Source organism: Eleginops maclovinus, chromosome 21 (assembly GCF_036324505.1).
Source record: "Eleginops maclovinus isolate JMC-PN-2008 ecotype Puerto Natales chromosome 21, JC_Emac_rtc_rv5, whole genome shotgun sequence".
Classification (NCBI taxonomy): Eukaryota; Metazoa; Chordata; class Actinopteri; order Perciformes; family Eleginopidae; genus Eleginops; species Eleginops maclovinus.
In genome coordinates, this window is record NC_086369.1 from 11080777 (window position 1) to 11096538 (window position 15762).

Sequence of the window (15762 nt, forward strand, 5' to 3'; positions counted from 1 at the left end):
AAGATTTTAAAAGAGCTGATATATAACAGCTGTCTACGTAGAGGAAGATATTTGGTACTACGGAGTAACACAGAATAAATGAATTAAACACTGAGTATCTGCAGCATTGACTCGCACTATGGCCTTCTTATGCTCACACTGTACGGATTCATGGACTATTATGGAGTAGAAGTATAAAATTCCAATGAGTTTTTCCAGTGATATTGAAAGTTTATTGAAAGAAAACAACTATATCCTAACTACTGCTCACAAAAGGAGAGCCCGGTCCGTGTGTTCAACAAAGATCTGCAGTTGTTTATTACAGCAGTCTCAACTATAGCTTTAGCCCCGAAAAAAGAAATCCACATTTTCATAACATCTGGGTAATCTCCATCTGCAGATGAAGATCCAGCCGCTACTAAATGGACCTTGAGATCAGACTGTTGTGTCATACTTACTTTAATCATCATTTTTGGATAAGTGAGGCAGAAAAGCGCTGGTGCTGTTTGTTTTTATAAGAAATATACGGTATAAATATTACAACCTGGCCGTGCCTCTAGATGCTAGCAGCTGCTCCTGTTCTGGCATGGAGATCTGTGTGGAAGCCATTATGTTGTAACCTTGAGTACTCAGGGACAACGTGCATCAAAGTGCGGCATAGCAGACTCTGAATTGGTGCGCATTTAACTTTTTTCTTGGGCAGCTTGCCTTTTCATGGTTACCTTCACTGAAAGCTTGGAGTGGAGGTCACAGTGGTTTCACTTTCATCACTGCGGACAAAATATAGCAATGACAGTTTGCGAAAATCATTTAAAAAAGAGCCTTTATAAGTCAGCACAGCACACAGAAGAATGGAAGTGTTGCCTTCTAGCCCTGCGTGGGTCTGTACATCTTTGAAAGCTTTTCCATCCTTTTCCCAACATTTTCTTCTTCTTCAGTTCCCCTGGTTTCATTTCAAAACCTTACGCCCCTCTGCGTCAAATAAAGCGATATCCATCCTGCTTTTTAGATGACACTAAGACAGGATTTCTCTGGAGTTCCACAAATCGGTGTCAACACATAGCCTGGGCACACCAGTATCTTACCTAACAAGCCCTGCCTTTGTGAATCCTTGTTCACAGGACTATAATAACATGAAAGAGGACTAATAAAATAGACTTCAATACTCCAGGGCTGGTCCTATATCTTATTACCAGTGGAGTAGACTGGGTAACTCAACAATGTCAACAATCACAAGCAATTAGGAGCTCAGAATCTCAGAGAGACACACTGAGACTGCTTAGCGCTGAACAAACAGTTAGCATCCCACTTTGTGAGCCAGAAAGGGAAAAAAAAGATGAGAGATGTTGGCTAACAGTGATTTTACACCATCAATAGGACTAACACTGACTGAAATCCAGAGCAAACAAAGTCTGCTTTTTCTGTATAAACATGCTGGGAAGTGTGCTGTTATGTCTGCCAAACTGATACAGACAAAAGGAAAAACAGCTAAAGATCACTGCCACATTAAAGCTCCACTCTAAACCAATTTCATTGACACACTGACATTGATAATTGGATGCCAAATATTTTAACTTTCAAGGTCTGACATTCTGACCTATAATTTAGAAAATAGCTCTGCCTGGTGTAACAATTAGCCCCCTTTCCTCTACCACCAGGTCAGGAAAGTCACCGCACAAAAAAAGCTATGTCTGTCTCAAAGCATTAAATGACAGAAATATATACGAAATATTTGACCTCTAACTTGTTCCTGCTTTGGCTCAGTTTTGTTTGGTTATAGTTGAACATAAAGAGGACATGTGACCTTAAATAAAGTGTCAACCAATGAGTTATGTCTCTTCTGACAAAGTTAGAAGGAGTTGAGTAAATATTGTTACAGCATGTTAAGATAATAAGTGATAGAGTGTGTGGAAGATCAAAGTGTTTCTTTTTGACTTAAACTCTAGGCACAGCTGCACAGCAGGATGGAATCAGGTCTACAGGAATTAACTAAAGAATTAACTTGATTACATTTTTCCAATTATGAGGATTAAATCCCATTGTTGGTACAGATCAATCAGGAGAAAAAACTCTACAATTGTAATTAAAAAAATGGTTCATTTAAAAATCCCTTTAATCAAGACTAATGGAAATTGAAATGAATAGGGTTGCTCACTGTTTCAATTAGTCTCCCCTTACTTTGCCTTAAGTCCTAAAAATTCATTTATCATAGAAGGTTTCCCGTTTTCATCTTCTCCTTCCTGCCAACTGGAAGTGTGTTAAATTCCTTGACAGTGAAGTCAGATGTGAGTAATGAGCAATTAGATCCAGGTCAAAGGTCGGACCCGGGGAATTAGAAATAAGTCAAATGTATTTGGCAGAAGTTGGGACTGAAGCCGAAAGTTTTAGTGACATCACTCAGATAATTTGGCACTGACGGTCCAAAAAGATGACAGTGTAAGATAATTGAGGCACTTCATGAAACTATTGACAGTTAATGTCGTGCCGGGGCTCCTTACCGTGAAACATCTATTTGAAATCCTTTCCCAAGTCATATTGTTATAACTTCAACCCGGGATGCGGGGATTTACGACCCTACCTAATTGCAATGTGCAAATATTAAAAACAACATGTCTTCTCCAAGTATGATTGCTTGGAACAATTCACATTTATGCTCAGTGGGTTTTTGATTTGATACATGGATTTCTATTTTATGTTGTGTAATATTTTGTATCTATTGTGTATTAAGTCAAATCGACTGGGTGACTTCTAATCTTTTAGAGAGACTACCAATATCGATATAATCAAAGGGAGATATCTGAGTCCAGCAGTGAGACGGGGGGGGATCAGCTCTGGGTTTAGGGTGTTTTGGAGAATTGGTAGCTGGGTCTGGGCAGCTCAGTGCCACACCAACGGAGCGCAGCTTCCTATCGAACACTCACCCAGGACTGGTTGAAGCTGTAGGTGTGCCTGTGGTCGTCGACATCGTCCTCGTGCCTGGAATGCTGGAACTCGTGCCTCAGCCTCAGTATCCGGTCGTGGTTACTGGGAGCCATCTGACTGCTGGGGGGAGAGAAGGAAGAGGTGAGATGGTGGGACTAGATGTTTCATGCTTAGCGGTTATCACCCTCACAAAGAAATATACCTGACACATGACTTTGTGCTTTTTCATATCTGAATAATTCACTTGACCACCTTAACACCCCTCTAACTTGTCTTGAGGATCCCTTGATCTGACAGTTATGATTCCCTTTTGCATACCTATCTGACATCTCTATGTGTTTTTTCTTCCCATCCTCCCTTCTTCAAGCCTTTACTCATGAACATTCCTGTAACTGAAAGAGTCCCTCGTGCACCATTGTGAGTGATCCATGTCCCTTTTAGACTGCAGGAGAATGTTGCCCTTCTATGGTACGTAGTCATTAAACACTGTGGAAAACCCTCATTTACATCCCCTTCATTAAAGGCCTTTGAGGGGCCTGTCAATAGGAATCAATAGCCTTCCTTCAGCTTAATCAGGCTCTCCTTTTATCTTCAGCTACAGAGGCAGCACATGACAAAATGCATAATTATGGTGAGACAACTGGCTTGATAATAAGCCTGTATTTATGCATACCACAAGGATGAAAGTGACCAAAGGTTAGGAATTTGTGTTGGGAGGCGATACGAGCTCTGGGATGTAGGGAATGCGATGGATAGGTTGAATGAAGGAAAGGGAGATAAAAGTAGAAGAGTGTTCTCTGGGTTACCGCTGAGTGAAAAAGGGAAAGGTTAATCAAGAGCATGTGAGAGAAGGGGAAGAAAAGGAAGTGAGCCAAGACCTGTTACCCTGTCATTCCGTGTGTCCTCCTGAGGAGCACTTACAGGTGGCACGCCAGCGGTGGGAGTGATTGCTTATTTGGGCCCAGAGGATTCTGGGTGCAATTATGGTGATAATTGCAGATTAGAATGAGCACATCCTTCTGATGATAATGGGCACTAGGACATGCTGCCAATCAAGCTTCATTAAAAGCACAATAAATAGCAGCTCATAAAGGATGAACGGATCCCGGTGCATGCCCCTGAGTAGCACTTGGCGAGACACGGTTATCATGTTATTCGTACTGCCTGATCAAAATCAATTGTATTAGCTATAGTCCATTTGATTCCTACGGCTTTATGTGTGTTGGAGAGCAGGGAGCGTACATTAAGGCTTTTATGTGGATGTGGCCAATTAAGTGGCTCATTGGGGTGTGAGGTGGCTTATACTTGTGGGGTGTGGGGTTAGGGTGAAATCCTTCTATTTATGTTCATTACAAAATCAATGTTGCTTTTACATTGGCATGTGGTTTCTTAAATACCGTATGCCATGTTAAAGAAATGTAATGACTTAAATGAAGTGTTTAAACCACAGAGCCACAGGCTGTAAATGTATGGCATATACTCACCGAATGATAGGATTCACCTCAATTTCGCTTTATTTTATCAATCACGTTTCATTGCGAACAAATGTATTAGCTTTTTATGTATGGCTACTAATGCTACTAACTCCATCTTTACATTGAGTCTGTTAAAATTCATAACATGAATTAACACAGAAGAATTCCAGATTTCCCTAAAGGCATGTGCTGAGGAAGTGTACATTGTACATTCAGCATGCAATTGAGAAGAAAATGAAAAGACACATCTGCATTTCTGAATTAATTTTTCTTCACATTACCCAAAGATATGCCTGCTATTACATCTGTTGAATTACAGTACATGTCATTTCATACGCTGGAGAAAGGGTTTGATGGATGGGAAAGACCAAACATAGATCTGGGAAGTCCAATGCATGCAATTAGTTTAATCCCTGAGGCTGGTCAAAGAGAAGACTGGGCTGACTCCAAACAAACAGCCTCGTAAATTTCTGTCTTTGACCCTCCAGGGAGGGTCAGTGCTAGCATCAGCATCTCATACATGCACCACTGGGCAAGAGGAAGCAGTGAGAACCAGCTGGGGATCCAGAAAAAGGGTCCACAAAACAGGCAATAAAAAAGACTGCTCAAGTCCATATACACGTCCTGCATAAAAGGACCTATTGCCCTTCTCTCACCCACTAGAGCATTCATCTAAGCAAGAGGGTTGGCCTGTATATTACCAAATCTCTGCTCCAGTGTGTGATGGATGTAGTGCTTTGGGAGTGAAATGGGAGAAGATCAGCAAAGACAAGATCTCGGGCAATTCAAAGAACTAGCAGCAAGGCACTTTAATATATTTTTCAAAGTGCTACAAATGAAAATTGCATCGCGTAGGGACTGGGAGTGGGGGTGGGATTTAACGAGGGGTGAATTTGTCAAGGCAGTTCAAAGGAGGCCTGTGCAATATCTAGATTATCTGCAGGGGCTGCTCCTCTTCGTCCTCCATCCTCCATGGGGGTACCAAGTTGATGGTTTTTCTTGGAAAGCACTCCATGGCGTTCTCCAGTGTAAATATATTCATGCGGTAAGAAAAAAAAGAAGAGCTGGAAAGCTAAACAGTGGGGAAGAGCAGGAATGGAGCACAAAGAGCCACCGCTATCACTGTAACAGCTGGTAGCAGGCCTGTCTCCATATATAAGGAAGATGGATTCAGCCTCCTTCCCTGAGAACTCCCTAATGCTTGGGCACCTCAACGTGTAATTAGTCAGCATGATCGTTACAGATGCATCAGGTTTCCCCCGCTTATGAATTCCCCTGTGAATGCATCAGCGCCTGTAATGAACCTGAAGAAAAAGATCTGCGAGAAAATATTGTTGGGTAAACTGGTGGCACTGCACAGCAGTAGACCACCTCAGCAATTAGGATGAATATGTCACCCTGGCCAGCAGTAGATGGGTGTTTGGGAATATGAATGAGCTGCTCATCGGCTTGCTATAAGCCACATGTTCGTGCATAAGGGGGAAAAGGTCACAGGTTGTGTGAGTGTACTCAGGGGTACAGGCAGGCTGTCTGCATCATGATCGTGTGAGTTGCAGAGCTGAGTCCCAGAGCTGTTTTTGGAAAATATGATTCCGCCCATAAAGTATTTCTGAAAAGCGGATTAAGTATCCATATGCCACAGCATTTTGACACCTTGCATCTTTGAGATTCATCTGAGTGTTTGCAGGCTAAAATATCAGCATTAGGCCTCTCCCAAATGCATGAAAACTTAGCCCTGAAACACAGACTGCAACACATGGATGTAGGAAGAGACGCACAAAGAAGCCGAAGCGCATTCTCCCTCTGCCAGTCTATCTTCTCCCCTCACTTCACATGCGCTTGTACTCTGTAAAGTCACACTGCTGCTGTATTTATAGCTTGGCTGATAGCTTATTCTGAAGGCTTATTTAGAGAGGTGAACTTGTGAAATAGCAGACATGAAGAGGCAGGTCAAACTGAATGGATTCAGGTCCATCTGAACAAATTTGATCCCTTCCTCCTGCTTCTCATCCTCTCCCTTATTAAGCAAGATTACAAAAGGAGTTGATGTTGGAAACTGCCAAGAAACGCTTCATTCACAGCACATCACGGTGTCAAAATTTGGAGCAAATGTGTTAGTGCTTTTGTTTCATGAACCAATGGTGTGCAAGAGTCTATTTGCATGTGTGACCCCCATCCCACCTGTGTTTTCCAACCTGACTCGTTGACAGGGGTCATGAGCCCTCTAAAGCTTCAGTTGGGGTATGCGATCGCCTGTCTGTGTAATAGTCATCCTTTGATCCAGGAGGATTTGGCAGATGTCTCAGACACCACAAGGCTTAGGCCAACGATGCAAACTATGACACAGCCCCACCTTCTTGCTTCTGTTGGTGGATCAAAGCTGCGCTGAGTCTCGGCATGCTCTATAAACACTGCCACTGGCTAATAAAGGAGTAATCCAATCACTGAGAGTGTAACATGGGTCATGTGAGCATACCTAAGGTTCAGGGGCCAGTGCCAGCCAATCAGAATGGTAGAACAGAGTGTTATAATCCTCGGGGTACAATTTCAACAGAAGTTTGACAGGAGTTCCGAGAATTGTCACAGACTTGTTCATCTCCTAGTTAAAGGGAAAAGGCTGCACTGTTGGGGCGTTGGTGTGCCTTCAAAATCAGACAGTCTGTTATTTCTTATCTGATCAATGCTGATTGAAATTCTATCAGATTATCTGGTTTCTTGCTCTGGCCCTAGTATCTCCACGCGGCAGATGATGGGGCAGGCTTCTTCAGTTTGAGCCCGTTGGCAATCTTATATCAAGTCAAAGGCTTAGCTCATATTTATTCTATCGCCCCATGGACTTTCATTTATTTCAAAGACAGAAAGATGAGGCATTTTGGGGAAGATGGACAGCCTTTGGGACCTACCGCGATGATAGAAGAGATTAGATCTGCATTACCGCTGGTCATTTTCGAAGGGGAAAGGGACAAAGATAAAGTTCTTCAGAGGAATAAGCATATATCGGGCAATCTGCCATTATCCACGCAATCAAACGAAAGCATTTGAAGCATATATCCCTCTCGGTCTGTCTTTTCCTCTCCACTCCACTTTCCTTCCCATCTTCATAACAATATCCTCTAGTTTTTTCTCCTCTCGCCTCCTCTTTCTCCTTTCTTTTTTCGTTACTTCTCTTGTGTTTTATCTGTGAATGCCTCAATACTCCTCTTTGGTTACAGGGATAGGTCATGAATTCCCTTCTGTCCCCCTCATCCTCTCCCACTAGCCTGGTAAGTGACAGCTGCATGCTGGACAAAAGCCTGATAATACCCTGGATTTGTCAGGCTCTGACTTCACCCATGTCCTCCTGTGACTGATGCACTGACAGTGGCGCCTTGCCAGCTGAAAACCCCTTTGCTAGGTGGGGGCTGTTGCCGTTGTTCAACTGAGTGTGAATGTCTGTATGTGTATCCATGGGTTCTTTCAGACTCCAAAGCAGCCCATATGGGGTCCTTGGGGGTCCTAAGAGGCCATCATGTGGGCTGCCAGCCGAGGCCATGGTGGTGGCGTGACTGGGGAGGGTGGAGTTTGATTAGCATGGGAGAGAAGCAGTGCCTGCACAGCTCCAACAGACTGTCCAGCATGGCTTGCCCCTGGTGTACCCTTCATCTCCTGCTTCCCTAGTGTGAGAAATGTACAAATCTCTGCCCCACAGAAAAACCACAGATGGCCCGCGACTAAGAAAACCCGGTTTGCAGAAAAAGAAAAGAAGTAGTTATTCTGCTATTTCATTGTCCCTTTAAAAGCTATACCTCTTTGTATTTCAAAAGCCCCATTTGCCTCAGGGCACATGCAGACTGCCACCCTTCATGCCCCAACTTCACCCCAATTTGCTTTATTACCCCAAGGACACGTGCTGCCACCGCTCTTCTCTACATTTCAAACACTTCTTTCTTTCTCTCCATTTCATTCTTCTGTTTGAGGGATTGCCAAAATACAGGTGCAAGTGAGGAATTGGCCTCGCAGCTGTCTACATTTGAGGGAGACACCGTCAATGCCTCCTGCCTAGCCTTTTCACTGGCAAGTTTTATGGCTTTAGTACCAATGAGAATTCAGTGGAAATGATCAAAGGCGCTTTTGTTTCTGCATGTTTTGCCGTGTGGATGTATTACTCGATGGAAACAGGTGTGACCCTTCTACGAAAGAGGAACCTCAAGTGTTCTGGGTATATTTTAAACTTCAAATACTGTGTATGGTCCGTGTCCTCAATGGTAAAAGAGAAATAGCGCAGTAAAATGGCTTGAGGCGTTGGTGTGGCGAACCCAGCTGGATGTCCAGAACATTCAAATAAATGTTCGAAAAGGTGGGTGCGTAAGGGCAGTCCATATATGAATCCATTTTTCAACCGATCCTGCGCAGCTGCTCTAAGTTAGACCGAGGGATGGATAAGGGTCAAAAAATACGTTTTGACAAAAAATATGGTTAACATTTGGAAGCCATGCTGTGCACTATTGTATTGGCAAGAAGTGTAGATTGATGATGGACTCTCTGAGAACTTTATTCACCTCAATTGCTGCCAACTTTTCTATAAGTTATTTTCAGTGGAGAAAGGAGACTGGCAGCTTCTGACTGACAGCTGCGTCCTCCGTGAAGAAAAAGATGAACTTTGAAGTTAAAGCCTGTAATCCCGATCCATTGATTCAGAGGCACTTGCTCACCCTGAGAGAGAGACTTGGAGTATGGTTGGGACTGCATAATGTATTCACACAGGCACAAACACACACTCCAACAAGCATGCGTACATCATAGTAGGTTCAGAGCAGTGCCACTTCGTAATGAGACAAAGCTGAGCTGCATGCTAATGATTAAAGTTAATCGCGCTCAAAACATGCAAGGCTGACAAAAATGACTCGCTGGATCATGCCCCAGAATCTAACACAGTAAATCTTTTATTTCAAACGAAGCATATAAACAGTCATAACCCACATGTGAAACAGCTAAAGTCTCCTAACAGGGTGTATAATTCCCCAAAATATAACAGGTTCTTGTCTGTCTCTGCACTGTGCGGCTGTTTTTGTTGAACAGATGCATCTGATGAGTCAACATTCCTCTTCAGAGTACGGAGAGTGAAGTTTAAGTCTTGCATAAGGTGTTGCGGCCATAGGCTGGAGTATCCATCTAAACAAGTTAGCACAGCTTTTATGAGCCCATCAGGCCTTAAAGACAGCTTTTATGAGATATCAGCTAGCCTGACACAAAGAGGCCAGAGCAGAAGCGAGGTGGCGTATAATATATGACTTGCTGGCTTCCAGTATACTGTTTTATTGACCCTGAAACCAAAATATTTAGTCTAAGTTTAGGTTGGCGCCGTGAAATGTGAATTTGATTTCTGTATTTTGCATTAGGTGACCTCAATTTATGTCCAGTGAGGCTGGTGTGCCGAAGCGACGAGTGACCTTTGCAGGTTTCTCTTCTAAGTAGCACTCCAAAACCCAGAGAGGGCTGGAGAATTTGGTGGTAGCACAGGCTAGACGATCGTAAGCACTTAGACAAGAAGGAGCCGAGCGGATCTTGAGACGAGTTTGTCCAGCCAAGAGTGGATGCCTCAAGTCTGTTGCGTAAAATAGATGCTATGTCTGAAGTTTGAAAACCTGTCAAGTAAAAGTGAGTAAAATCATTTGAAAAGTGAGGGGGGAAACCTTCAAAACGCATTGGTTTAACACAAATTCAAAAGTATGTAGTATGAAAAACGTAAATGGGAAGCTGCATTTCTGTATTTTGTCAATCTTGGTATTCTGCCACAGTCACAGTCCCACAGAAACAGTCCCGCAGAGTTCTCCAACCTGCCTGTCCAGGTCCAACTGAGCTCATCACACAGCTGTGTGACCCTGCAACCCCCTGCCAAACCCCTGCTTCCCACTTGACTTACTTTTTAACTTTGCATTCTGAAACAGTCTCATCCCTCGGCTTCTCTCATGCGCTGGAATGCCCACAGGCAGCTTATTAGAGAGGAACACGTTTTTCAAGCACAGCGTACCACAGCCTCAGAACAGTAGCAGGAAAACAGACAGGCTGGAGGGGAACAAATCAAAGATGGGTCTCTGGGTGAGCCCCTGCTTAAAACCAGAGAATGGGATGGAATATTACTCACGTGGAAGACTTGGTGGTGTAAGCTACAGTCAAACTTTGTCCAGTGTGCCATTAGAAATATTTCAGAATGCATGTGGCGCTAAACTGACCCTCACTGATTTGCTCATGTCTGCGACAGGGACCGCATGTAATAGATCAAAGAAAATATATTCCAAATACTGTACTCACAGTGGAAGGTTGCTTATGGTCTGTTTGTTACAAGTTCCAGATAATTGGACTTTTTTTTCCAGAGGATACCACAGTGATTCACATCTTCCTACCTGCATGCAAACATCGCTGTATGCCGATTTTGGAACTCGCAGAAATAAGTACAAGGCAGCAGTTGACTTGTGGATGTCTTGCATTTCTCACCACCGCTTCGACATATCCACCCAAAACATCTAAAAACAATCCTCACAAAAGTGTACAGTAACTTTGAGCGACACAAAGGCAAGTATGCTGTTTACTGGGTGTTAACAGCATACTAAGAGTTCACCATCTGGTCTCGGCGAGAGAATTATTATATCATTCTGTGATGAAGGAAAGCCAATTGTTGCCTGGGGTTTGGGAAAAACACGTACAAAAATCTGTGTGAGTGTTTAAAAATGTGCTGGATAGATTAAAACACTTGTATGCACTTTAATGCAAATATATGCAAACAAATCAGCATGAGAATGAACAGATAAATCCACTCCAGATGCAAAAATTCCCATGCAGCTGACCCTGTAACTCACTTGCTATTCTAGCACGTTGCGAGACTGACACAAACTCCCTGGCTTCCTTTCATGAAAGGCTAATATTAGATTTAACTGGGTATAAGCAGCACTGGTGCAGTGGCCATACATTACACATGCATTTAGAAATGTGTCATTTGACATCTGGTGCATCATTTTCTGAGGGATTGGAATGTCAGCTGTCAACTCTACTGCGGCTTTTTGGTGAACGTGTTAATGATAATCCCCTCTAGCAACTAGCAAACCCAGCAGATATCCTGTTGTATATTAGGGCGCTGAGATCCCCCAGGTTCTTTCTGGAAGGCCTTCACCTGTAAAGTATCCTCTTTACTCCTGTGTGGAATCAAACTGTGCTGAATGCAGACAATCGCTCCCTCTCCAAATGTCAGTGCCTGGCGCTCGGCAGGCGAGCCATGAGCCAGTGGTAAATAATTTACCCCAGCCCTCCATAGGTCTCCCTGCCGTCTTATACACAAGCAGCCCCCAAGTTTTTTTCTTCCAAGACCCCCTGTACCGCCGCTACTTCCTCTATAAATAATTAACGAGAGAGGCACGGTGGGACGCCCGTCAGTCAGAGCCGGCTAAAGCCAGGGCCACTTTAAACAATAACAATATTGATAGTGTGTGTAATAAAGCAGAATTAAAAAGATGGATTCCAGTGATTTTTTTTTTTGTTGCTCCTGGCGCAGCTGCTCCCAGCTTTAAGTGGTGAGGAGAGGAAGAGGGGTGGGGGCTAAGGGTTGGCGGTGCTTCTAGGGAATGGATGGAGGTCGGTGCAGAAAAAACAAATGGAGAAGAATCGTAGGAAGAGAGGAGAAGAGCTGCGGCCCCTTCCCCCAAACCACTATCCCCTGGCGTCCTGTACTGGCTGCTCTCCTTTCTCCTCCATTACTGGATTAAGTCTCGGGGCCCTCTTCGGAGAGCCAGAGAGACAGAAGCGAGAAGAGGTCAGGGGTCGTGACCTTAAGTAATGGTTGGGACCTTAAAGAAAAAGATGGTGCTGGCAGCATCGTTTCAATTTAGGCTATCAATGTTGTGTAATAATCAATGTGAGGGTCAAGAGGTTGGCAGATACTGACAGATGGGGGGACAATACATGTGGAATAAGGACAAAAATGAGAATCAGAGCTAAAATAGACCAATCAATGTTCACGTACAAATACTTAGAATGATTTGTCTGCTAACCCTAAACATGATGAAAAAATAGTACGCACCAACAAGTGATTTGCATGACAACTAGTTAGAGCTGGATTACGCAATCTACTTTTGGCATCAGTGTCAACAAATTCCATAATAACCTTTCACCGGGGGAGAGCAGCAGCAGGATGAGGGCTGTATTTCCAAATTCTTCATTCTTTTTTTTTAACCTTTTCCAGAACACAGTATACCCTGGAGTACCACTTGAATAACAATATGCTAAGAGGTTATTAAGGAGTAGTTGCCAATTGATGCCACAAATAAATGACCTCCTCCTGGTTTAAAGTATATTAGAGGAGTTGATGTTATGCAAAAAAATTTTTGGGTCAACAATATTTTTGCAGTAGGTCACTGTTGCTTATTTTAATGCATGTTAACGCATCTAAATTCCATTTTCCTTGTTCTGTGTTACAATGTTGTAGTCCATAAAGTCAAATCAGCGAGGGAGGGATTCTGCCATTACCACTATCTCCCATCAACCTCCAGGAGCCTTACATATGTTAATGCCCCTTCAACCTGTGACCCTCACATTCATGACATCATTATCAACCCAGCCAGACATAATGTTGGCCTGTCACCACCATGATCAATGGCCACAGGGGCTCTCTGCCTTAATGAAGCTGTAACGTTGCCTTAAACTGCTGAAGCCGAGACGGACCTCGGCATTGCGGTCACTCGGCTTAATGCGAGTACGCATCCATCATCTCGTATCAGGCATCAATCAATCAAAAGCCCCTGTGACAGCTGGGGGCCCCCCACCCCCAATACACCACTACAACCGCCGTACCGTACATACACACACACACATAAATTTGGCTGTGATTATGATCTCAATTATCATCATGACTGCGGGCCACCACTTCCCCTGTGACCGACATGCTAATCAGGAGCACTGGCAGTCAATAATCAAGGCATGGAGAAGGCCATCGGGGGCAGAAACTGGTCAAGTATAATTATATATTTGAATGTCAATTAATTTAATTAATAGGCTTTGACTCCTGCAAGAAACTGATAAGTTTGGAGAAGAGCAACACTTCATTCTAAACTTAACAAGAACTGGAATATTTCTACATATTTCAAATGTATCTAATGACATTGTGGTTGGACCAAGGGAGGTATTTTAGTGTCTTTGTCCTCACAAGAGAATTAGAGGGCCATAACTGTCCATGTTCAGCGTAACGAAAGCTGTGAGGTCAGCTATGACAAGCTTAGGTCTGCAAGAAAGTTCCAAGTGTTCCAGCACAAACAGCTCACACTCCACCCCCTTAAGAGGAGACGCAGCAGCGAAAGCAAGTGTCAGTGGTCATTTATTTACGCTCCAATCAGCCCTGTCCTGTTGTTACTTCTCGGCCACTGGGATTTGAACCAGCGTAACTTAAGATGGGCTCTGGGCCTCAGCGAGCACACAGAGATCTGATAATGTTCCGTCCTTCCTTTCAACAAGCGGGCTAATAAGGATCACTCCGTCATGAGCCCAGATTGTCGCATTTCACACAAAGAGGTTTGATGTTTTGTCTCTTTCTTTCTTTCTTTCTCTCTGCAGGTGACTACAGGGGGCCTTCCCCAAATATGAGCTGTTATCACAAACCAGATCACAGTGTAATCTCTTGTAATCCTCCAACTAAATGGCCTCTGAGTCGGGGGAAACAGAGCTGGAGAAAAAAAGACTTGATTTGTACAGAAGCAGAGTCTGTGTCCCAAATAACAAAATAACATATCAAATGGATTCTTCCAATGTGAGGAGTCCTGTCTGCCATGAAAAGGAAACTGCAACTTCATAAAAAGGAGCTTGGAGTCACAGGGACGAGAAAAGAGAGATAGCAGTTCCCATGAAACTCCTGCTTTGTGTGACTCTTATGTCAGAGCACAGTCTTTCCCTATGGCAAGGCTTCAGAGATAATAACGATATTAAAGGTGAAACTGCAAAAGCATTCAGCCAATCCCCAGTAAGGGATTTATTCAGGCCTGTATAGGTGTCTGACTTTAGTGTCTGCTTCACTTTAAGTGAAGGGAGTTGGAGGCACTGATGACAAAACACTGTCACCTTCAGGTGGTTTAAGGAACGGGTTATAGGGAAGCCGCTCGTGATGGTACTCCCACAGTCCCAGACAAGCCACAAAGGATTAGCCCCTCCTGCTGATAAAAGAGACCAAGCGGTCATGGGTTCTCCCACAGATGGCCAATGGGGGGGCTGATGTGTGAATGAATGCACCAGTGAGTCGAAACCAAATTAAGATACTATGACTGCATTTGCCTGCATACACACACACTGGCTTACACACGTATGTGTACACACACACCCACATACATAAAATGCTCATTACCCCTAACCCCGAGAATGGGGAGGGGGGACATGGGAACAAATGCATTAAGTGGGAGTGAGCCCTTTAATTACAGGCCAGTGTGTGGAGAACTATCAGCGGAGCTGAGAACAATAGAGGTCTTTGGTAAGCCTCGACCTGCTGAGTTAACACATATCCTCCAGGTATGACAAAACACATACTCCCACACAAAGCCAATGGCCAGGCCGTGGAAATGAAGCAATAATTGCACCTTTGGTAACTGAGAACCAAGTGGCGAGTCCAATTTGGGTTAAGAATAGTTGAAGCAAATTTAATTTGCTTTCTCCTTACACTAAGTGAAAGCTAAGATCCTATTTATTTCACCTTAATCTTTAGTATTTAATTCAAAGCTACTATAAGTATACTACTTATCTGATTATACAATTAAATACATTTGATATACTAAAGTACAATAACTAAAGAAAAAGGAGACAAGTGGAAACTAATTTACTATAGGTATTTGTTACCCTGGGAGAGTTCCTGTGATTTGCTAAAGAACAAAAAACATCTGCATTAAAACTATTTATTATTTGTAACACATTTCACAACAGTTATAAGTTGTATAATAAGATGTAGTTAGCAGCTTAAATGACAAATAAGAGGCGATGATAAAAGAGTAAATTGGCCCTTATATGGTCTCTTAGTTTGGGGAGTTGTTAAGAGGGCCCTAAAATGTGTAAAGGATGAGAACTATAAATAACTTGAGTGCTGATTGTGACCATATGACCATATGAGAAGTGACAGCTTTCCCTGTCATTGCATTTGACAGGCTTAAGGATAACTCCACATGCCTGGCAAATTGGATTGGAGCTCCGGTGGCTTTGCAAAGGGAAAAAAAGCACGATGATTCCCTCCCAACTCCCCTCCCTATCTTCTCTCCCTCTCACTTCCCCCCCCCACCTTTAGAATGAGTGATGAGCCGGTAGTAGGTAATAGTTTCCATTTCATGTTTTAAAGTCGGCACAAGAGGCAGGCCAGGAGCTGATAAATCATCATTGGTGGAGATTAAAG

The 15762-nt window shown here is 43.3% G+C and overlaps 1 protein-coding gene across 1 annotated transcript in view; it reads right to left on the reverse strand.

The window, feature by feature from the left end:
• LOC134884130 (partitioning defective 3 homolog) overlaps positions 1-15762 on the reverse strand; it is a 278180-nt gene that overhangs the window by 12177 nt on the left and 250241 nt on the right. The window contains 1 exon segment of the mRNA XM_063912802.1: positions 2901-3021. Coding sequence (XP_063768872.1) covers positions 2901-3021 — 121 coding nt within the window.